This window comes from Polyergus mexicanus, unplaced genomic scaffold (assembly GCF_030449975.1).
Source record: "Polyergus mexicanus isolate NDT 795.1 unplaced genomic scaffold, iyPolMexi1.0 SCAF_27, whole genome shotgun sequence".
Classification (NCBI taxonomy): Eukaryota; Metazoa; Arthropoda; class Insecta; order Hymenoptera; family Formicidae; genus Polyergus; species Polyergus mexicanus.
This window is the reverse complement of record NW_027223347.1, coordinates 2,331,598-2,356,615: the sequence shown is the minus strand read 5'-3', so window position 1 is coordinate 2,356,615 and position 25,018 is coordinate 2,331,598. Positions and strand designations below refer to the sequence as shown.

The following is a 25,018-nucleotide window of genomic DNA, read 5'->3' as shown; positions in this document are numbered from 1 at the left end:
TATCTGCGTATATCATAAAGCATTATATATTGTAATCATTTCAAATGTTATAGGGATGTAGAGTTTCTCTAAAGATATTAATTTTTATTTTTTTGACCCATTTACATTCTTATAATTTAATTATTTTATATCACAGAAACATAAATATATAATATATATTTTCTTATGTAATTTTATACATAAATTTTGAGATAAAGTTATGACTTGTCTATATTTTGTAAAGAAATTATATGAAGAACAAATAACAATAAAGAAAAACATGAGCATTAAATTAAGCGTTTAAGAATAAAGAATTTTTATTGTATGTTTGTGTACATGTGTATATATATATATATATATATATATATATATATATATATATATATGATAATTAATTTTCATTAACAGTGCACATTTATCGAGCTTAAAACAGCAATATATAAGCACATATAAACATACAATTTTACAGAATTTTATAATGAATATATATTTTGATACTATAATCACAGTGTTGTTTTTGTAAATACACACAGATAAATCTATATTTTGAAAATATTTTAATCATATTTGTAATATATCCATAGTAGGTTTTTGATACTTGTATTAATTATATGAAATATTAGCACATGCGAATCTTTATAGATTTTATAAAAAATACCTGCAGTATTATATTGTGTGTTACACAATTTATACAATATCTTTTCCTAATAAGGAAATATTTAAGTATACATATAAATGCTTCAAGATGAAAAAAAGCAATTTTTTTATATATATTTTCTATATATTGTTTAAATGTAATTTTTTATTTACTGCGTAAAAACAAAAGATTTCTTATATTATTAAATGCACACATTTTTCAATACACAATATAAAATTAATAAATAAATACTATGTGCATATATACATGATCATTCAATCAAACTCAGGTATATCATCAAAAGAATAGCCAGGTACTTTCTGATATGCTAAAATAGCTACCCTCATATGATAAGCTCCTGGTATAAACATCAAGGCCCCTAAAATTATCACTGGCCACATACGATCCGAATACTGCAATAAGATATAAACAAGAGATCTTTTTTTTACATTTACTTAATATTTATTTTAACAGATTGTATTCTCTCTAAAATATGCATTTCTATATTTTTATATATATTTGTGAGATAATAATGATATATTCTATACTTGGTCAAAATTATTGATTAAAAGATATATAATATATATATATATATATATATTATAATTTTATATAATATCTATAATAATGAAACAAATCTTACTTTTGAATCAATGTGCCCACTCACAATCAAACTTCCCATAATGAGCATAACGGTTCCTCCAACAAATAGGAGAGCCGCTAATGTAATAGCCTTCCATGGTATCTTCACCGGTGGGCTTACAAACTATTAAAAAAGATTATCAGTCTTATTAACTATGTAAAATAAATATTTCAGACATGATATTAAGAAGATATATTTAAAGATAGATACTTATAAATTATCATCAAACAATAATGCAAATATGTTATATTTTATAATTCTTATATTGTTTTTCACATACTTGTGAATCAAAGAAACCATTATCGGTTTCTGTAAGTTGTGTATAATCCACGTTGCTAAATTGTCTGTCACTTTGAACTTTCTTTCTGCACATGCTCGCTTTATGAATATAGTCTGTGAAAAGACATTTTAATTTTTTTATTTGTTGCAAATAATACTTTTATGTATAATTCTTATTTCTAATATAATATTGTAACTTTTATATAATTACAGTGACTCTTTTTTTCAAAATCATCAAATGGCTTAAAAATTTCAACAAATATATATAAAGAAATACGTTATTTAAAAAATATATTTTACTGTTCCAAATATTTACATCAAACGTATAATATCACTATCATTCATGACGTAATTTTAACGACGTACAATCATACAACATATGCAAGTGACAGAACTGTGCTACAGTGTGTTATGTGTCAGTGATAAATATTGTTTAGCGAATTGCTTGAAGATGGCATTACCGTATCCGCTGTCTACCGCTGCTATCTACGGTTAAAAATGCAACCAGTTATAAAATCTAAGATAGGAACAGAATGTAGAAAAAGAGAGATAAAGGGCAAAATTTTTTTTCAGCGAATATATAAAATAAAGATAAACAAGCACAGGTTATTAATCGGAAAAAATCGTATGTACATTTAAGATATTCAAAATTCGCTTTATGTGTGTGATATAAGACTTCAATCATCATTAAAATTATCTCTGAATGATTATATTAATAAAATATAGTATCAAAATTATAAATGTATTGTGTAAAAATTAAAATTAATTTTAATATAGAGTGCTGGAAGAAAACTTTTCTTTTTACTACAGTAGAAGATATTGCGTGTATATGAGGCTTAGACATTTTCTAAATATGAGTGTTTAGCAAGTTCTTTTTCATTCTTTATATTATAGCATCTATAGATTTATGAACTTTTTCTGCTATGCATATATTTTGTAGTATTTCCATTTTTTTTACATATGTATTATATTTTAATGGAACAAACGTTTTCTCACAAATACACTAATATCACTAAAGAATTTAATTAATATAAATGCGTTTTTTTAAATATATATTTACTGTGTTAAATTTGATACATAGTTTCTCATAATCTTTGCAAAGAATCTTTTTCCAATTCGCACAATCGCATTCTTATTCATCTATCAATTATTTATACATACCTTTTTAGAATGGGACATATATATATATATATATATATATATATATATAATTAAATATTATATATATATATATATATATTTAATAATAATATTTAATATTTTATAAATATATATATTTATATTTAAATATATTTATATAGCCTCAATGTGTATAGCGTGTAGCATTCGATTATACCATCAGTTGCGAATAATGTTTATACGGTTATTATTTTTGCAAAAAACGATGATTGAAAGATTGATGTCGATGAGTCGAATAAAGATTTTTTATTAAAATTATTTGCTTGAGATCACGCGTAGAATTTCGGTTTTATTCTCAAGAGGCGTTCAAAGTAATCGATCAATTGTAACTATTGGCTAAAATAAATATAGGAGCATAAAATAGTATTATGTAACTTCTCATCGATAGGTATCGCCAACGCGTCGACAATCGCTCGTTAGATTCGGCCGCGGGTTAGAATTATCATCACCAAGAAGGGATGGTTGTGTGGCATATAGTGTCACTCACTGATAGATGAGTCTTGAGATTAGAGTCTGGTAGTATAATTATCAAAACAGATTACACCTTTTTCTCGTGTTATTCGTACCGAATATGGAGTCCCGATAGCCTGGCATAGCGATCAGCGGTGCACGTGCTGCTCGTTGACATAGCAGACTCTAGCCCTCGAGACTTCTTCGGCGAGTTTGCTTGCCAGTCAGACGCGGATCGATCTGGAAGAGCACAGGAGGCTGTGTTTCGCCCTGCGTCGCAACACTGATGACAATGCTGCGTTGGGATGGAGGGTGGCTTCTACCCCAGGATGCGCAGTAAATACTGAGCATGTTTATAAACGATAAATGACGAAAATCGTTGATCAAATCAAGGACGATCGAATCCCGTCGACAAATAAGGTCTAACTATTTATAAATTGGACTGCCATTTTTTGTGCCATTAATTTTTTTATTTAAAGTTTATCAATATAAATTTTAAATAAAAGATTAAAGTCATGAAAATTTATCAACAAAAAACAATAAACTTTAAATAAAAAATGGCATATATGTGAAGTAGCAGTCAATAAAAGATGTTCATAACTATGGAATGAATCAGGATATTTAACATTCAATTAGATAGAAATTAATATGGCCTGATATAAACTCCTTTGTTTCATATCTTGATTAATTATCTTTATTAATTAAAACGCACGAAATATTCTGTTGAACAACGAGATAAATTATGGCCACGTAAGCTGATTTCACGATTTCTCTGTTAAATCAAATGCATATACAAAATTATAAGTATAAAATTGAACGATATTTCGAAAATACCATGTACTTTAACGTTTCGTGATTTTATATCATAAAACGAATTTCTTCCGACTATATTTTGCGCAATAATAGTGTTCGTAGCACGACCTCACGTGCATAAAGCGCATTGTCGTTTATACGCTTACCGTTTTGAGTTAGCAAGTTATATTGTAGTAACATAATCCCGAAGGGTAACAATTAAAAGGGGAGAAAGGATAATGAAAAATAATAGATGCGGATGATAAGCCTTCTTCGTGTAAAACACAAAGTAATGCACAAAAAAATTCGGTCGATAATCACGTTTTAATATTATTTTAATTATTTACAAACGCCCAAAAATACTAAATTGCTAAATAAATTTATATATGCGTAATTTTTTGTGTCTTCCTACTCGTTTTATGAATGAATTTACTAACGATTCTTACCATATTTAAGGTTTTGTAGCAAAAATAAAGATTTACATAAGGAGACGAATATCGCATCTCAAAACGTACAATACACTCTGTGTCATCCTACAGAACTTATGTACGGAATACATTGCATTAAAATCGCCGAGTTTATTCATGCTTATTCGAGCTTTTATTGCAACTCTGCATATGTCTTTGCTGTATAATATACGTGTGACTCAATTTTACACGAGTTATTTTACGCTCGTCGTTTTTTAATCTTTCTCTCTCATTTAACAGTAGCAAATTAATATAAATTTATTCTACAGCGTGAGTATATACAACATTTTAAACCGTACATTATGGATGCGTCGTCCAGCTATTTATTTATATTATATTTTAAAAATATAATTGCTTGTGGAACACGTATATTTATGCATTTGCTAATAAAGTTCTTTTTTTGCAGAAGAGAGGAACATGAAAGAAAAAAAAAAATACAAATACAAATACGATACGAATTTTTTAGGAATTGCTTCGAGGCTATATATCAATCGCGAGAATTTTTCTAATAAAGTTATGACGCATATGCGACAACGGGATCCGCAATCCTGGTTTCTGTTCCAACTATACTTTTTTTAAGATAGAGGCAATGCGGGGAAACTCTGCAGCTCTGTGCGCAACGAGAACGTTGAGCGTATACCGCATCAGGATTTGGAAATTATTTCCTTTATCCAATCACATTTTAATTTATCATTTTCGTAAAAATTTTTGTCCCATATTTCCTATATTTGCGGCTATCCCTATTTGCTTAGCTAAACTCGTATCGTCACGATTATGTCTAGCTAAGATTCACTTTATGAATGAAAATGCAAGTATTGCCTTTGCAAATTTTTACCGCTCGTACAATTAATTATCAATATAAACTCGCGTATCGTACGTTGCTTTTAACGATCCTTCGAGGAGCATCTTCGTATCTATAATTATAAACTGCTTCGGCTTATTTTACAGAGACAATCCATCCGTGAATTCATCGCTAATGAAAGAAACGCGACGTCGCTTCCTCGATAAAAGTGGCAGCCTAAGGAAAGAGCCCCGGACTCTCAGCTGGGATTGTTCGACTGCGACATTATCACGGCCCTGCAGATCCCTTTCAAGGGCACCGCATGTTTGAATCGCGGCACTGTCGACATAGCGACGCCTGCGCGTTATCATCCCGACGTCGCTCGGTGCATGGGAGGACGACGATGGCCCAGGGGCGGCAGTGCGGGTTCAGGGGGCGTCGAGGGTGGGTGCCTCCTTCGTTGGAACTCTACAACCCCTTGACAACAGCCCGCGACCATTCTCACCCTCGGCGGCAAACCCGTACGCTTTGCACACGTAGTAGTTTCGCACACTCGGTACCGCGATCAATCGGGGGTAGTAGTAGCGCGATCAATCGACGATCCCAGTGTATAACGAACGTCGCCGTCGCCGTCGTCCTCCTCTCCAAGAGGAGGATCCGCGCGCGCGGCGTGCTCGGACGACGGACACCCGCTCGTTCAGGTAAATCGATTATTAAGCGTACGTACGTGCAATTTCGTGGATTTATTTCGCGAAGATGTAAGCGACAAGAGGGATCGTTCGGGTGGCCTCGGGGATACGCAGCGACGTGTAGCCTCTAGACTGGACCATTCTTCAATCGGGGGTAGAAAGGGGAGGGGGGGGGGGAGTTACAAGGGGACCGGGAATTGCACAACACGCGCAACCGGCACCGCTTGCGGTCTCGCGACGTACCGGCGATTTGAAAATGTATCTGTAAAGCGAGTGTGTTCTCATCTCCGATGGCGATCACTCGCGCGATAGATCACTACTCTTGTAATTCGCAAAATCCACGTGCAAGTATCGGTATTCTCTCGCGTTACAACTCTGACATACCGAGGATGATGCGAGCTTTGTTCCTTGGTACTTATACAGCTTGATTCTCGCACCTGACGATTATCGTTAAAAGTGCTTCGTAATCTTTCACTGTGATGTGAGTAAACTCTTGGTCTTTTAATTTTCCATCAAATACACCGACGAGATATAATTAACCCGAGTGTGCTATTCGCGTTAATGACACTTCATCTAAAGTTATTTTATTAAATATTTATTAATCCTCGTTAGTAATTTATTTAAAAAAAAAGAATAAAAATATAAAATATTATAAAGATAAGGCAATTCTTTTTAACTTCGCTCATTGTTCCGTAAACTATTACGCTCGTAATATATGCGAGCGCGAATTTCTTTATTAGCATTGCATATTGATATTTTGTTATTCGAGTTGCTGTGCGAATAAAAGCCAATAAATTTACGAAACTGTACGGTCGATCAGCGATCGCGGAATATTTATCTCGAATATATTACTTGCATCTCGATTATTGCAATTTTTGTAACGTCTCGTCCGAGGCAATTTACAAGAGTTAACACACATGTGCGCATCGGTATAATACATGTTTAATTTTAATATCCATCGATTTACCCAGCTTTCTATCCTTTGATGTAAAGCGGTAATAAATGTCTCGCTTTTCGTATGTATTTCCTACACAAATGACAATTGGACGTTCGACTCAGCTTGCGCAACGCGAGTTTATCGTTGTCTCTTGAATCAGTCGCGTCGTAATCCTACAAATTTAAGATTATGCGCGTCGTTAAAACACAAGAAGCCCTTTACCGTTCAAGGAAATTTTACAAAGGTTATGCTGACCTACATATGCGCTAACGCATAAATACCATCAATATTTCTTTCGCACTTGTAAACATTTTTACGAATTGCTACATAGCTATTTATTAACCAAAAAAAAAAAAAAAAAAGAACACGTGAACTTTTCGATCGATCCAACATTTATTTTGAGTACGGTTACACTCAATTTTTTAAATACATTACATTTGATTTTATATTTACTTGCATATATCTCTATATATCGATAAATGTTCTTACTACAATTTTATGAATATTTTACAATAAGTTTGCAGAACATTTAGCAATGTGATAAATCGTATAAATAAAGTTTATTTTCGTTTCGAATAAATCGCCAAATCATATTTAACCAATATAATATCGAGAGTTCAACTTTAACAAGATTAAAAATTGGCTTAAAGAGTCTAGTCAAATTTTAAACCACTGCACGCAATGAGTAAGACTTTGAAAATAACCCAAGTTGCATATTTTTCACTAATAACACGCGTTAACGCTAAACTCGTCATATTGTTTGCGATTTATGATTATACATAAATATTATACCGATATGCATCAGCCAACAGTGTATGAAAACTGAAACCCGCGTAGCGATAATGAATAGGTGAAGCCGCGTTGCGTGCCTTTGCTAACATAATACAACTTTTTTCATAAATTCTCAAAGTGTCACGAACGAATGATTTAGCATCCTTGAAAAGTTATATATTAATTTCTTGCATCAAAATTCAATTAAAAGTAGAGAGCCAAAAATTATATGTTTGCAAAATCAATTCCGAGTTATAATCGTCACTTTGTTCCTGACATTTATAAGAAGACCTGAAAGCTTACGCGTCTTTCACATTCACGTAATAATCTCTTGGTAATTAGTTTCAGCATGGAGTGTCCCGAAGCGGTAGAACGAGGTCGGAATTTTCGTCTACTTGCTGAAGAAGAGCTGTCTAATCTTCTAGATTTTCTTACGGGATACTTGCCTGATTCGTTAAAGGTACGTATTTTCCATTTTCGACTCTTCATTCCTTATTGCAATCGAAATAAATGTCATTTTACATTTGCGATTCGTGCAATTCGATATTAAATTTTTCCTAAATATTTCGTAATCGGAAATATTTCTTATGTATATATATCTTTGGCAAGAACGATGCGACAGAAAAAAATCATTAAGATATATATATACACACGTCACATATATATAATATTTATATTTTTATTTATTAAGGAATCCCTATATTATTTATTACGGAAGCCTATATTTAAACAGAGTATATTACATATCTTCCTGCCGTAACTTGCTTCATGCAATTAGATTATAAATTAATAATATGTTCACAGTGCGGCAGTTATGAAGGGTCATCAACTTTTAATTTAATGTTGATGGAAGTGGGGAAATATTATACAAGAATAAAGGTTCTCGAGATTTCCCATAACGAGAAAAAATAATATATGTATAGTAGAATTTATATAATTACTAATACAATAAATATATAATACTTCTGTTAAAATTGCCAATCGTAATATTACTGTAAAAAATATTTAAATCCATCTGTATCGAATTTCTCACAAAGATGTTTAACAAAATTTTGAAATTGTAGATATTTCAAAATTTAATTTACTTTAATTTCAAATTTATTTTCATCGAACATTTGCTTCTCCTACAATATTCAATTATTTACATTCTCCGAAAGTCATCTTGTTAGAAGGTTGAACGTTGAAAATTCTATGTTTGTAAGATCTAAGGAGAAAGAGAGAAGGGACATTGCGTTCATAAAAGATGGTTAATTACTTCGTTTAGTGTGCAAATTAACCTCTGTAAACGATCCCAGCCTCCGCTGCGAGCAATAAATTCAACTAACGATTAGTTTGCCGATCGATAATACGATTGAAAGGCCGCCGAAAGAGCGAGTTTGCAATGCGAGAACCGAGCTTAATCCAATTATTTTACAATCTTTGTAATCAACTGCGTATTGCATTCGTGTTTTATTCTGTCTAATAACAATACGTCTCGAGATCAATATAACTCATATAACATGTAACATGAAAAGGCTTATATTTAGAAAAATTTTGTCTAGTCCAGCATAAATGTAAGCTTTTATACAGACAATACAGAACCTTGGATAATAATAAGAGATAAAAGGCTCGAAATTGGATTTATCGTTTGCTTCTTGCAATTTTTCATGTCTCATTTGACACCAAGTTCTCGAGAGATCGCATTGTCATGAACGCAAGAAAGAGAAAGAGAGGGAGAGAGAGAGAAAGAGAGATCGGATAACTCTCTAGGGACCAGCTCCACGCATCGATATGGGATAAGATTACCGTCATAGAGGGAAAACGTTTAAATCGCGTCTTAATCTGGTCCAAATGCCGATGGTTGTAAAGGGTCAGGGTTAAGATTGCACCGTGTGCTATATATATATATACACACACACACCATATATTAGATACACTGCGAATCTTTTATGCGGCGAAAGTAATACGTCGAATATTACGATATAAAAATGATACTCGAATATTTCTTATTCATATCATATTGCGATATACGATCGATCATTACACAATATCGGTTGGCCATCATTAACGTGCAGCAGCGTAGCAATATTTAGTGATATTAGTGATATTAAATGCTATTTAAATAATTAATTTAGCAAGCAAATTTCTGCTTTTTTATTTCAATCGCAAAATTTTTAATGGCAAGGAATATTTATCAAAAAAAAATCATCTTGATGTGAGAAAAATATATGTATATTTAAGAGAGAGAGAGAGAGAGAGAGAGAGAGAGAAAATTCTTATTCCACGATATAACTACCAAGAGCATATATTTAATGGATCGATATGAATAATTGCATTTACATACTTGCTTTCAACTTCATCCCCGTTTTTCATTTTTTCAACATAAATATCAATATATTATTCTCAATTCAATTAAATTATGAAAACAAGCCGTACAATTTTTAATTTTTTTTAAATTCAATATATATGTTTAAATGTAATAGATAAACTTGTGAATATTTTATGAAGTGGATGGATGCGTAACTATTTCTTTTATTATTTTGTTAAAATCATCAGTTGCGCACGGTATTAAAATAATTCACTTTTTTCCCCTCTTCTCCTCATCTAATCTAATCTTGTTCCAATCTAAACTGCCGGATTACGAAAATGTCAATTCAACAAGCCTCGTTCATTCTCTGATTATTAAATGGATCAACATTACGACGCGCGACCACGCTACCTTAATCAAAAAAGAAATCGTCGCGGAATGAAGGCCAGGGTCGTTGCTTGCACACGTCGCGGTCATATTATTCGCGAATCGCCGCAGTGCCGATCTCGTGACCTCGCTCACGACCACGAAGTATTAACACGGAGTTCCCCCCTTCCGGTATCACGAACAAGAGAAATCTACGACAAATTCGATGTCAATAATCGTGAACGCAGTCGGCGTTTCGTAAGCTTGTGGCGTTATTATCAAAATTGAAATCACATCTGGGCAAAAAAAGCCACGACCTATTATCAATTTATTGATTCGATTATATAAACGGTCACGCTAAATCCCAAAGATGTATATTTTCGTCTCACGAATAGACGAGCACCCTTGTTTTCAACGTGAAAGGTCGCGCGTTCGTTTCTCGATCGGCGCACAGTCGCGTCCTATATAAAGAGAGATATGTATTGTTCAATCGAACAGGCTGTCTCGCGCGAGAGAGTTATATCAAACCAGAAAGCAAATTATTTATAGAAAAACAAGTAAGTAGCGTAGGTGGACCTAGTATCCGAGGGAGATAAGGGGTATACCTGTAGACCTGTACACGTCGCGGCGATCACGACCGTGTATTGTTGCGACCATCAGTTATCGATAAACTCTGACGATACGGCGCATGCAAAATGGATCGATTATACGCTATTATATTTGTAGCAACGACGAAAAAGCAATGTGTGCAGCATTACGTGTGCGTCAAGGTACAACCTTGACCCCTGCACACCTTTTCGCCGCTCGTTGTAGGAACCGGTATGTGTCTGCGGTTTATTCCGGGATAAATAGCAGGGACCTGCGCACAATCCTTTTCGTGCCGACTACATCTAATAATGTTTATACAGCAAGGCGTCGTTAAATCTTCCGGATGACTTTCGCGAGTCTCGAAGAGCGATGCGGATAAAATCGTGTATATAGGATGCACGCAATGTCGCGCGTATATCAGTAATGGCACCCGAAAATCACAAGGTGCGATGTGTATCCGAGAGGAAAAGCTCCCCGTCTCCTTTAACAATCCTGACGAAAAGTACACGAGTAAAGTACGAGCTGGGAATTTATTTACCAAGGGAAATAGCGATATGCGAGGAGGATAACGTATCGATGAGATGGAAATCTGAGCAATGTTTTAAGTAAGAGTACGCTAGAGCAAGCAAAGAAAGTTGGGCTTTAATGTATTACGACGATCTACAGTAACGCGAGGCATAAAACACATATAACAAAGTACAGTAATTTTCGTTAAAGTTGGAACGATAATTGATTAATATATATAAATTAGATTAAAATTCTTTCATTATAAAGTTAATGAAATTCTCAGTAGTAATTAGCAACGATGAGTCTTGAGACAGTTTTTCATGGACTTCTTTATCATCGTATACTCGCGATTTATGGCGGAAGTAACGACTTTGCGCATGATCTGCGACACGATTATCATATCGCCGTTAACCTTTGTGATTTGTTTACGGTTCTCAAATTGATTTGAGCATCAACATTACTTTGGATATATATGAGCCATATAATGCAATCAATGGTTCGCGTTTATGCATATCTCATGTTATAGGATAATCAAAATTCTATAGCTTTTATAGCCCTTTCCTTGAACATTTCGTTATAATTCCCGGACATTCTAAATATATTATTTTTGTTATTATTGAATTTATTATTACAAGATTACAAGTTTTATTTTCAAAGTAATTTTTTTAATTTAAATTTTATTATAATCCTTTTACGTTTTTCACTTTCAATCTTTGCGGTGTAATCTCACATATTATATGCATTTGCATATTAATTACGCAATCTCAATTTATAACTTTTAACTTTTATACATTGCGTAAAAAAACTTACTGCGTTTTTATATAAAAATAAAAATAATAATATATAAAATTGCAAATATTACACACATACTAATTTTTATCATATAATCTTTTTACATACTTGTACTAAAATTAACGTCATCATAAGTTGATTTCTGACATGATTTTATCTGCGGATACTTTTTATAATAAGAATAAAATTCGTTATTCAAGAATGCTAACTTGGTTAAAGAAAAATAATATATTTATAAAAACAATAATGTTATGTTACAAAAAAGATTCAATAGTAGATTGTTTAAATCGATAAAAAGTACAATATATATTGTATAGTATTGTGCATGTTCGTGCCACATGATATTAATAATACATCACAATAATTAATAAGGAATTTATTTTTTCATAAATAATGTCAATATATATATATATATATATATATACTTTTCTTTAAGCAGGAAATATGTTAACAGAAATATGAAACATGCATGTAGTTTAAAAAAATGAATTATCTTTTCAAAATCTCAAAGATAAACCTATTATTTTTTTCTCTATTTTTATAAAGTTGTAAGATGTTGCATAAAGTTTTATCGGAACGCGTGTGTGCTTATTTATAGAATATATTTTACATCAACTATATTCTTTCGAATATCAAATGCGTTGAAAAAAATATTTTACACGATTCTTATAATCCGTACAAAAATAAACTAACGTATTATTATTCGAATTGACGTCAATTTTTTAATTCGGAAAGTCAAAACAAACTGTCGTGTAAAAGTGCAATTACTTTTATCGATCCTTCCTATCTAAACTGCATTAACATAACGACTCTATTATGCTATTTTTGGGTGAGATTTATATGTATGCTTCGTTCCGCTCGTTATTTTCATTTGGTGTATTCAATCAAGGAACTTTTGTATGTGACACAAATACATAGTTAAAATGTAACATATGCTTAAAATAAATTTCAATTATATCACAAAATCTAATTATTATACGTTTAGAAATAAGTGCAGTTTCTAGTCAAAATATTTCTTTTACAACAGGATAGGTTTTTTAAAATGATTATTTTATAAGGTTCAAGATATATTATACCGTTGTACTAATTTCTCTTCTATCCTTTCTCTTTTTCCTTCCTTTGATAATCCTCTAAAGAAGAGTCTAGAAAAAACTTTTTTATTCATCTCAATATAAATGCCGCTCTCTCTCTCTCTCTCTTTTCCTTTTCCCTTTTTATTATCTATGTTTTATAAAAAAATAAATAAATTAGTTCGTTTTTTATGACAATATCTTATATATTAAGCTGTATATGTAAAAGATAATCATTTAGATCTTGATATCTTATTTATCTTTATTTATTTATATATCTGTCGCGTGTCAATGTTATAAATTTTTTACAGTTTCATCAAACCATACTAACTTACATGCGGGATAGAGTGTGGGAATTTCATTTCTACGTGGCCAACGATTGGCCCGAAGATGCAATCTGCTTACATTTTCCCGGAATGACGTTATCTGTAAGTATAATTTAAATTTATGCTGTAATTTAAGATTATGGAGAAAGTTAGTCCGATACAATCTTAAACAAAAGTAAGTAACATTATATGTATAGTTACGATAACATATTCCCGTTCTTACTTTATTAATTAAATCCTTGTATGTCAAAAAAGTTGCTCTATCTCAAACTTATCTAATGTAATTTATTTCGCACTTGTAATTCGTGTGTAACGTGTTTTGTACAATATAATTTCTTCCCTCGCAACGAGATACTTACGTAAAAGATTGGAAAACGCGAGCTTGAGTGAACTATCGTAATTATTCCGTAATTACATTTGTAATTTATTTATAAATTTTATTTCAATTTACAATCCTCCAGATTGTTGCATGAATCATTAATTCGCGAGATATAGTCAAAGAAAGCAGTGCTTGCCATAAAAAATTTTTTGCCAAAAGTACTGGCAACTCGCTATTCCGTGCGTGCTATTTCTCAATGTAGGGTGCAAAAAGGTGAATTGGCCTATATTCTATAAGTTTGGCTATTCGCCAGACATTTTTTTCCTTGCCCCCGTTGTCGTCGTTGACGCGACTCGCCTAATGCCAGTTCTCCAAAATGATCTTGCCTGCGCTCTTAATTATCACCTCCGCAGTATCATAAATTCAGTGGCCGTTGTTATTAAATTGGCGTACGTAACGCTCTTTGTCACAAATGTCAACATACCACCGCATCGAAGAATTACGATGTACCTCTGACATTTAGCACCCATCCGCGTTGATCCGCATTTGTATTGCGGATTCGATATTAAGTGACTATTATCAAGCGCGAGTGTTTTTCGACACGAACGTAAACACAAATTCAAAGTATAAACGTTAATACGTTAAATATGGAACACGTGTCATTAACGCGTCTCAAAGTATCAAATCTATTTCTATAAGTTTCTATAAGATCTCAGAAAATACCACGTGTGAAAAAGCAACGACAGCAGCGAAATAAAAATAACTCGTAAAAATTTTACGGATTCCCAAGTCGTACTTCCTTTATGTTGCATATTTTTTTTAAATGTTAGACATACCACAGATGCTTTAATCGCGTCTTTCGTTGTGCTTCCAGCCAAATGGTTTGTTATACGAGAGCGTCGGTGTCTTCTGTCCGAATGATCGGCTCGAGCTGCTTCGTCTTCTCCGAGAGGAGGACGTTCTGATAGATTGGTCGAGACCTTTATACATTAATTTCGTTCACTCCGATATCGCCGAGGAGCTAACGCGTCTTTACGAAGGTACCGGTACCATTGAAACGGTCGTAGGTGACGTCTGCGCGTGCGAGGAGTCCGAGCAGGAAGAGGAGAGCCAGAATGAAATGCCCGATCCCGACGTTCAAGTATTGCCTCTCAAGGGCGAGCACGCCGAAGGAATACACGAATTATATCCGGCGAACGACATGGAGTGCCACGAGCTCTTCCTCCGACTCATTGGAAAATTACCTGCGGCGGGTGTGTTCGCGAAGGGCAGCTTGGCTGCATGGATGATTCAATCCTATTACGGGGCTATGTTTTCCATGCAAACCAAGCCGGAATATCGTAGGAAAGGTTATGGGACGAAATTAGTAAGGTATGCAAATTCGAACTTTTACGTTCGATGCTTATTGCGATTAACGATAACGTCGTCGATAATGATTTGATAAGATCTCGGACGAAGGAGGAAGGGGTGTTGTGATATATTTTACTTTTATAAATATCAAACTAGCTGTAATTCTATTATATTATATACATTCCAAATAAAAATTAATTTAAAATATATGATGATATTTGATAATATATGATGATATACGTGTGTGTTTAAAATTTTAGGTACCTGACAAAACGCGTAGCCGAAAGAGGGTATTACCCGTTTGTAGTGATACGTCCAGAAAATGAAGCTAGCCAAAGTCTGTACAAGAAGCTGGGTTTCAGACGGCTTTATCAACTCGTTCGAATGATTTTTATGCCTTTTATGTGGCAAGAGAGCGAAAATGACTCAAACATTCTTAGGGATAATTTGGAGAACGCCGTCAGACAACTCACAATCGAGCAAAGGGTAATAACCGCTTTGCGCGATCAGGAGGAAAGCGAGGGAACGATAAGAGACCTCGCGGAAACCACAGAGGACGAGTCGATTGTCGTCAAGTCCGAAGGGAAGGAAGAAGGTGAGGAGGAAGATGCCACTGAAAAAGACCTTCTTGAAACTATCGAGGAACAGCCCGAGGATAGGATAAACACCGCGGAGGACAACGGTACGGTAGCTGAAGATGCACCGGAAATGGTGGAAGTTAACGGCTCTTGCGATGACGACGAATAAACTTATAGGGAACGTTTATAGCGATAAAAGCGACGGTCCATAATTTACGTTTTGTTTGCTCGAAGCGCTCTTTGCCGATGAAATATCGATAAACAGTGAAATATTGAAGTAAATCGCAAACGGAAGTCATAAAGTTCTCTTAGAAATGATATGCGAATATCTCTGTGTATATCTTTTCTAACAGCTAATTGTATGTATATTTATTTTGATAGAACTAAACGTCCATATAATTACAATTAATAATAATTAATATGAATCATATTCAAGACTATGATTCATAGTGAATAATATGACATTATATTTTTGAATTATTATCAAAGAGATTAATTAAAAATATAGCAAGTTTATGAAAAGAGAAACATTGTATATCGAATGGGAGTTTTCAGTTGCGTATTATAAAATGCAAAATGTGGGTGTATATCAGGCGCGGAGAGCAACTTTCTTCGAGCGATAAAAACGAAAGATTCAAAGATAGAACATATTTTAAGAGACTTCGATATTACGCATCGCGTTCGCGCGAGGCTTCAATATTATGTACGAAGAATCAAAATTCCTCGTATGATTCCTCATATCAGATTCTTTCCAAAACGTCGTTAAAATCTCAGGTATTGGAAAGCTATGTACCTTTGGGTTGCCAATGTTAAATATCTCGGTAAAGCCTATGCAAATCCTATTACGTTAGTAAATACATAATTTGAAAGAAACATCGTCGATGTTATCGATAATTCCGTTGTAACAGTGCGTTTAGAAAAACGCATCTGTTTAATATATATATTTAAATATTTCTAAATAAATTTAAAAAAATTTAAGTCACAATATAACGGCCATTTACATTTATACGCGTTTTTCCATGTATGTTCCTCGCTTACTTCGCTAATTATTTATCAGTAAAACATATGTATTTTGTGTGTATGGCGCATAATATATATATATATGATATACGTATTTATTAGAAATATTTTGTATTAGTGTTTTACAATATTAACGAGTTTTACAATTTGTAAATTGTGCATGTATTGATTTCTAATTATTTAAGTTATAAATAAATAAGACTTTGTTGATTTAGGCTTATATTCCATAAATTTGTAAGTCTAAATCGACAATAAAAATATAGAACGCGTTAATTTTCATCAAGTGCAAAGTCTGCGAGGTGATTCAAGCTGTGATTATAATTTTCGTATATAAAGTAGAATTTCGAGAGAAATGACGAAGCCTCGTGCGATCTCGACACGCTTTCCTCAATTTAATGAAAGTAATTTGCTGTGACGGTGTAATTATGTAGATACAAGTTGTCGACAAGCTTTTTTTTTTTGATAAAAATTTGTCCAACTAATATTTTATATTATTGAATTTACGTTAAATTAAATTTACACGCGTCATAATTGATAGATTGTAGAAATAAAATATCTTGAATATCTAAATATATAAAATTACTTGCAAATTCCTCATAATCCCTCCCGTTATAGAAAGAACGCTTTGCTTTGCAATTTTCTGTGCGTTTTATGCACCGCCACAGCGATTACCTTAGCGTGCGAGTTTTAAGAATAATGATAATATTAATGATAACAAAAAATGCATGATTAATATTATTATTATTAATATATATATATACATATGACGAATATGATATAAATACTGCGCAAAAAGGGAGTTTGGCCGATTCAGCTCCGTCCATCGGAGACCTCGAGATTTTAGATAGCTACTATTTGTATAATTTTTTCTACGTTTCATAGATGACTTATTAACGATAATAAGACGGATAACATGTAAGAAATCTGGTTTCGAGCGGACGGAGTCGAGACGACCGTATGACTCTTTTAAGGCCCTCCCCTCCCTTAACCATTAAAAAATTCCTTCTTTAATTTTTGTTTTTAATATTATACCGGGGGCCAGCTGTGATACTTTACCCAATCCATTTACATTCTGGTCGTGGTACCAAATCTAGTCTAGGCGAGGATCAGTCGTTGTTAACGATGCGCTAAAACTCGATCAATTTCATATACCTTTTGCGTGTTACATTATCTCGAATTCGATTTCAATCAGATAAACAGAGCTTATCCAGTATTATTTTACGTTAGGCAATAGGCACAAACAATCAATCGATAAATTGTCTGTGGCGATTCGAGAATATTAACATAAAAATCTGTACACACAGTGTTTATTTTCGCAGTTATTCATTCAGTTCTTCCGAGATATCAATACTAACGAAAGTAAATGAAATTGGCATGTAAAAAGTTCCAGCATTCCTGATCTCTCAAAATTATGAGTTTATGGATTAAGAACGTTCATATTTTAATTTTGTCTGCCAATGTTTCGCATGTAAACTCATTTCTAAATACAGTTGAAGAGAATTTGGCTATCACGGAAAATTCAAGAATTTGGATCGTACTTAATTGTGTCAATTAAAAGGGTGATAGATGTTTGTATCTTGTCATCTTGTCAGCACGCAACAATGCTTGACGTAAAAAGAATGACGACTTTGCATGCACTTTTCGCTCGATGACTTTCAATTGCGATTATAAAATAATATCATTCTTGTACAATTGTATGATCGATACATCCTTTAAAACGTTCTTCAATATCTAATTTTCTATCACGGTGACAAAAAGAATATATAATAGTAGATGACACTATTCATCGTTCCACCGTTAAAAAAGATATATGTACTGCGACACATGCATATATTGTACAATTGAATTTTCCGCAATGGCTTTTACTACATCTGCAACTCCATTACATAGATTTAAATAAGCGAATCTCATCCTTCAGCTTCAACCTCTATAAACTAGTTTATTTCCTCTTTAAGACATGAGAGATTCTTTTACGCACAATATTTGATAGAAAGTATTTGACAAAACAATCATCTTTCACCTCCGAAAACACTTTAAATATTCATTTTGTCCCCATTATCAAGCTGTCGCGATGAAAAATTGCGGGGATCATTAAAAGCGCGAAAAAAACAACGAACTTATTACAACACTACTATTACCAACCTGTATGTAGTACGCTAATCCTAGCGCTCTGTTAATCAGTGTCTCGCGAATTAGGCCTAAATCTAAAATCTGCCTCAAGAGGCATCTGATACGTATGTAAATATAATATATATAATATATTCTTCCTCTCCTTTTTTCTCTCTCTCTCTCTCTCTCTCTCTCTCTCTCTCTCTTTCTTTGTGCACCTTCTATTGCAACAAAAAAGAATATTTCGTCTAGAAGAAACGCGAAATTAAATCTCGATCCTTATGAAAGTTTCACGGAAAACGAAATAATTATGTAAAACATTTCAGATCTATTTGTTATACAGAGGAATTATATACGGAGAAAAGAACATTTAATGATGTAAAATCCGATTTTTTTGTTGACCACAGACGGGCGATACGCGTGTGTATAATATCTGTAAGCGAGAGGAAACCATAATGTGCGAAGAATCCGTAGTTTTATGAGAAATGGATAATATTGGAAACTGGATAAAAGAGCTATGGATAATAAATGGGACAAACAAATATGATTTTTTAACGATAGTGTCGTTTATTATGCATTTGATTGCCACATTCATTCATATCGCACGTTTATAGCATTTGCACAAACAATAAATACACAGTGTATTTCCTCTGCACAGGATATTAATTCATCTTGCGCGAACAATATCAATTCAGTTAAATAAATCCTTGCCATAGAATGCTCTTGATAACCTCGCAATGTTAATTTATCTCTCAAACAGATTGACGTATTTTTACTTTCTTCTCTGAATTTTGTAAGATTTTATAAAGAGTAGAAAAGTTTCGTTTTTTTTTTTTTTTTAAGTACATTTACAATAAAGATCGAATAGGAATTTATTCCGTCATTATAAAAAAAATGATTTAAATTTTATAATAATAATTTGATTATTATGATTTAAATTTTATAATAATAATTTGATTATTATGATTTAAATTTAAACTTAACATATAATGTAGTATTTTGCTTTAGAAAAAAAGGTACAAGTTAATTTTTAAATTTCTACTTTTTGATTGATGAACGATGCTAAACAAAATCAGAAATTCGTACACTGTTTCACGTTAAACACATGTTTGTTTTATTTTGCAAAATTTTTGACCCGCATTATTTAGTGTTTAATACACATAATAAAAATAAAAGATAATATAATATAATAATTTTTTTTTTTTTTCGATATACTCATATTTTTTTCAATCCGAAGCAAAACATGTAGCGAAACAAATAAATTAAATCATTTTCTATTAATGTTTTGGATCTGTCCGATATGAATTTGACGCGTTACTTTGTATATTAATTTCTAACCTCGCAATTTTATTTGTTACATATGCATTTCATAGAATAGGATGTGTATAAATACTTTTGCCTAAAGAAAGTTTGACGCAGATATTTTCTACTGTTTGGCAATTTGTGTCGTCGCATCAACTTTCACGAATCAAATGCGAGAATAACGAACGATATTACGTATCGGAACGCATAGCGAATTAATCTTAAAATACTACCTGGAAACATGTATACATACACACATAGTGTGTAGAAAACAATACGGCATTCACTCACTGAAAATGTCACTCGCGGAAAGTCTTCAAGGATCGCATCATTGCCTCCATTTTGTCGAAAAATTTTCATCATTTGTAGCAATACACGTCGTTTTCACACGTCGCACGATTTTCCGATAGGAATACATCGCGGAATATCGCTGAGTCTCGTCGCGGAATTCGTCTCGATTCTTACGGATACGCGATGAACGCGCATTTACTTGTTACGAAAAAGCCGGAGCAAGATGAACGATGCTACGCGGCGCACGATCGTACAACGACTGCGAGAGATCGACCGCGAGCGAGCGATCGGAGCGACTGCCACGAACAGAATGCGAAGCGAAACGACAGGTGACTGGTCGGCTAACTGAACGCAGCGCCACATGCGCCGACGCCGCGCTTTCGGGCGAACTCGATCGCGCTCGGCGACGCTCGGCCGCCTTCGCCGGCCAGTGGTGGGGCGAGCAGTGTATCCGTGACGTCACATAATTAGAGTAAATACAAAGTAGTCTTGATGGGGCAGCGGCGTGCGCCGCACCGTGAGTCGCTGGTCCGCGCGCGTCAAACCTATATCGCTTCGATACACGCACACCGCGCTCTCGCGACTAGCTCGTGATACATGCCCGCGCGCTATGTACCGTCAGTGTGTGCGTGCGCCAAGGGATTCTAGATGACTGTGGGAATAGTGAGTGACATTCGTGCAGCAAAGAAATGGAAAAGATAGAGGTGAGAATCGCGAATGGAAAAGCCGGGTACATATGTAGTTAATATATCGTCGCTCCGTGAATGTAGCGCTGCAAACAAATTTCGCGCTTTAACGTCTCTCTCCTTCTCTCTCTCTCTCTCTCTCTCTCCCTTTCTTCTGTTTCTTTTTCTCATATTTTTCTTTTTAATCACCGCGTTTCTGCTTCCCTCCCCCGCGCTTTCCCATTCCCTCGCGTCTCTCTCCTCCTTCCATATAACCGTCAGATTTACCTCGACGAATATTCGCTCGACTGTAATGCAGAAGTGACAGCGTGGTGACGAGTGGGAGGAAGGGGTAGCGGATGGTGGGGAGATTATCGTGTAGTTAGACATCTGGCAACGAATACATTCAATGTACGATACCATTAGATAAACTAGTTACTTTTCTCTCTCTCTTTCTCTTTCTTTCTTTCTCTCTTATCTTTAAGCCCTCTCTCTCTCTCTCTCTCTCTCTCTCTCTCTCTCTCTCTCTTTTCTCTAGTCTTTCCCCGCGTGTATCTTTCTCCGTTAGTCTCGCGTTCTTTTTCCATCAACCATACTTCATATCTCTGTCCCTTTCGTTCCGACTCTTCTCCATACTATTTTCCCTCTCTTTCCCTCTTACTCTCAGTTAGTGAGGTATTTATAGATATGCCTTAACCCGATTTAACGCAGCCAACTCGCGCATTGTCCTAACGACTATTTAATACGAAACCGCATTGTTTTGAGATCCTTATCTCTTTCGTTGCGAATCGGATTTTCGAATGGCGTATCTTGCATCTCACTCGCGCCGTGACAAATGCAGCGCGATGTAGGAATGAGGAGAAAAAAAAAAAGACGATCGACGAAAGCGACATTGTCCGTCACACACATCCAAGAATCGAATCGATAAACGGTTACCGTTACTGTTATTACATCGTAGTGTTTTGTGCATCGTATGCAACTTTCGAAGCCACTAAATATCATCTCGCTAATAAAATCGCGGCGAGGATGGGGGGGGGGGGGGGGAAATGGAAATATTTTCTCAGTGCTTTGTCGAAAAAGGCGCGTGTACAGTCCGCGTGGAAAGTCGAGATTTGATACGATGAGTGTTATTGTCGTCGTATTTTTCTTAGCCGTTTCGTCGATCGTACGTGCTATTTATCTACACACAATATCGGAATATCGTTAAAATGCGGCTATATTTATTTGCGATACACGCCGAGTCATTGACAATATATATGTCATAACGGATTAATATGCCGCGCGCGTGCGTGACGACTTTGCAGAGTTGGGGGAAGGGGACGGGGGAGGATGCAGTTTTTTTCGGCACGTTCTCCCCGTGCATGATGCTCTGCTTCAACTCTTTTCGCCCCCTTCCCCCGTTCCCACCCGTCGACCATCTCCGACTCCCCGATCCGTTCCCCACCCGCTGCTCGTTCTAGCGGACGAATTGAAAGTATACGTTTCAGAATTAAATCGATAAACGCTGAATCGTGTGAATTAAAGCGAATAATTATTTTATCGACAATTTGTATTTAATTTCGTCACATCTTATCTCGAGAGTGAGACGGGTAAAAAAAATTTTGATTTGATCTTGGAAACTAAAATAAGGAGACAGAGATGGTAGATGCGCGTCGCGTGAAATTTAAATTAAAAATTGAATTCACCTGTGCGCATAAAATATTATTCAATTTGTCGAGATAAATGATTCAACGCGTTGCAATTATGCAAAACATTGTCTCGTGTTTTCTTTTTATGACTTTTCTATATTTATCTCTGATACGACGTGTTACTCGCGTGTTTTACTCGCGCGCGAACAATGGAACAGCGCCGGCCTAAAATCGTCTTCTCGCGAGCAAATTCTACGACGAAATCAAATTCCAAGGTGGAAGACGATCGCTGCGATTCAAGTCGTCCTTGCTTTCGCTCGCTTTTGCGCGATCGGAGCTACAAACGAATCGTGCGCGGAAAATTCGCGCGTCGAGAAACAATAGTAGTGATTTATATCGGCCCGTCTAATTTGCGCGGATTCTTCGTGCTATGTGAACAAACTTTTCGGGAAAATCGAATAAGAGCGTACAGAATAGGATTTTATTCGCGTGAGTTTTCTTTGTTTCTCTCTTTCTCTCTCGGGCTTCTCTTTCATTATTTTTATCTCGCGAAAGGATTGCGAGATGAAATAAAATGTCGCGAGGAAGGTCATACAGATACTGCATTTATAATGTCACGTATTTGCTAACGCGAGCTGCATCGCTCCGTAAGCAAAACGTAAAAGTAATATATGGAAAATAGATTTGTATTTTTTTTTCTTTTTCTTTCTTGCTCGCGATAGAAAATGTATTATAATAATTTAGTATTTTATTTAATGAAAACACCAAATCTTTGATACTTTGCGCGCTTTGACGACGAATGGCGTGACATTGGCGTATTTACGCGTCGCGATAAAAACATACGGTTTTCCGGATGAACGGCGACGAGAAATATATCCGCGTACAATCGGTTTATATTATTATATATACTCAGGAGATAGAGAAAACATATTTTAAAATTCGCGATAACACGCGGCTCTTCTCTTTATTCGGGAGTAATAAAGTCGTCCAGTGTTTTCTCAGTGCTTTATTTACGCGCAAGGTTACTTAACGCTACTTTAATCGCGTGACGTGGATTTTGTTTTTGAAATTGTATCGAATACCAAACTGAAGCGATATCATAACATTGACGTTCGAATATCGCATTTCATATCAAGTAAACGGAGACATTAAGTGCGTCGTTTTGAATGCGAGTTCGATATTTGTTATGCTAATCGTGCGGAAAAAGGATGACTTTTTTACGTTTGTTCACATGCTAATATTGCGATTTTCTGGATTTTTCTTTTTTCTTTTAAGTTTTTATATAATCTTGTATGTTCTCCGTATCATGATGAGATATTAAATTTTATTATCTCTCTATTTTAATGTCATCATTATTTAAATAATGCAAATATAACGTTTACATTTACTCATAAATTGCTTTTTTACCGGAATAATAAATTCTTTGCTAATTAAAATTATAATGTGCGAAATTGGATATTGTATTCATTGCGCAATATATCTAGTGACATGACAATATCTCGTCTTTATCAGAAAATTGCGAATTCCACTTAAGTTTATAATCATGACACATCATACATACAGACGCATACATGATTATATATATATATATATATATATATATATATATATATATATATATATATATATATATATTTACCTGTATATTGAAACTATTATTCCTATTACATAGTATGAAGGCGAAGCACGTAGACGAGTTCTTTTTATCTTGCTATTTTCCAAGTATTTTTTTAACATTAATTTATCCAGTAATCGTGCGTGCATACATAGCCTATTACGTGGAGTCGCATATCCGACGTGTTTACACGCCTGTATCTCTGTGTGAAATCATCAGGATCGTGCGCGCGCGGGCACGACGGTGTGCGTGCGCGCGCGGATATGTATATGTGTGTGCGTGTGTGTGTGTGTGTGTGTGTGTGTGTGTGTGTGTGTGTGTGTGCAGGCCGGAATTATACAGGACGAATCAAATTTAGCCGATCGAAAATGGGACAGGTGTCGTAAATACATTATTTACACGGAAACGGTGTAAAATGTTTTTTTTTTTTTTTTTTCCCCCGTTGCGGAAAAATATTTTCCCGAAATGTGATCGCGCTTGCTAAATGTATCTCTACGCCTATTATTAATTCAACATGCTCTCGAAAAATATTTGTCATATAATTAAGCTCTATATTATATTGTATTAATTATGTGATTCTATATATATATTAATTATATGA

General features: G+C 34.3%; 3 protein-coding genes across 8 annotated transcripts in view; 2 read left to right on the top strand and 1 right to left on the bottom strand.

Annotated features, from left to right (window-relative positions):
- Positions 1–492: 492 nt before the first annotated feature.
- LOC138943551 (transmembrane protein 230) lies at positions 493–3,459 on the bottom strand. 3 transcript variants are annotated; one of them, XM_070314464.1, is made up of 4 exons: positions 1,855–2,035; positions 1,540–1,652; positions 1,260–1,382; positions 493–1,029 (listed from the first exon to the last, which is right to left on the bottom strand). In XM_070314464.1, exons 2-4 carry the CDS (start codon positions 1,630–1,632, stop codon positions 892–894), a joined length of 354 nt encoding a protein of 117 aa, XP_070170565.1. In that variant the 5' UTR covers positions 1,633–1,652; positions 1,855–2,035; the 3' UTR covers positions 493–891. The 3 variants fall into 3 exon arrangements, with proteins under 3 accessions (XP_070170565.1, XP_070170566.1, XP_070170564.1); XM_070314465.1 differs by lacking the exon at positions 1,855–2,035 and adding an exon at positions 1,750–1,847; XM_070314463.1 differs by lacking the exon at positions 1,855–2,035 and adding an exon at positions 3,284–3,459 and having other exon boundaries at positions 494–1,029.
- Positions 3,460–5,639: 2,180 nt separating this feature from the next.
- On the top strand, positions 5,640–19,513 carry LOC138943521 (uncharacterized). 3 transcript variants are annotated; one of them, XM_070314388.1, is made up of 5 exons: positions 5,640–5,908; positions 7,947–8,064; positions 13,526–13,642; positions 14,734–15,230; positions 15,470–19,512. In XM_070314388.1, exons 2-5 carry the CDS (start codon positions 7,954–7,956, stop codon positions 15,954–15,956), a joined length of 1,212 nt encoding a protein of 403 aa, XP_070170489.1. In that variant the 5' UTR covers positions 5,640–5,908; positions 7,947–7,953; the 3' UTR covers positions 15,957–19,512. The 3 variants fall into 3 exon arrangements, with proteins under 3 accessions (XP_070170489.1, XP_070170490.1, XP_070170488.1); XM_070314389.1 differs by lacking the exon at positions 5,640–5,908 and adding an exon at positions 6,089–6,307 and having other exon boundaries at positions 15,470–19,513; XM_070314387.1 differs by lacking the exon at positions 5,640–5,908 and adding an exon at positions 6,089–6,377.
- A 1,350-nt stretch (positions 19,514–20,863) lies between these two features.
- Positions 20,864–25,018, top strand: part of LOC138943507 (rho GTPase-activating protein gacJ) — a 123,701-nt gene continuing 119,546 nt past the window's right edge. Inside the window, exon 1 of one of the 2 annotated variants that reach the window (XM_070314361.1) lies at positions 20,864–21,213. In XM_070314361.1, coding sequence (XP_070170462.1) covers positions 21,199–21,213 — 15 coding nt within the window. In that variant the 5' untranslated portion in view covers positions 20,864–21,198. The remainder of the gene's footprint in view (positions 21,214–25,018) is intronic. The other variant, XM_070314360.1, reaches the window with a different exon arrangement.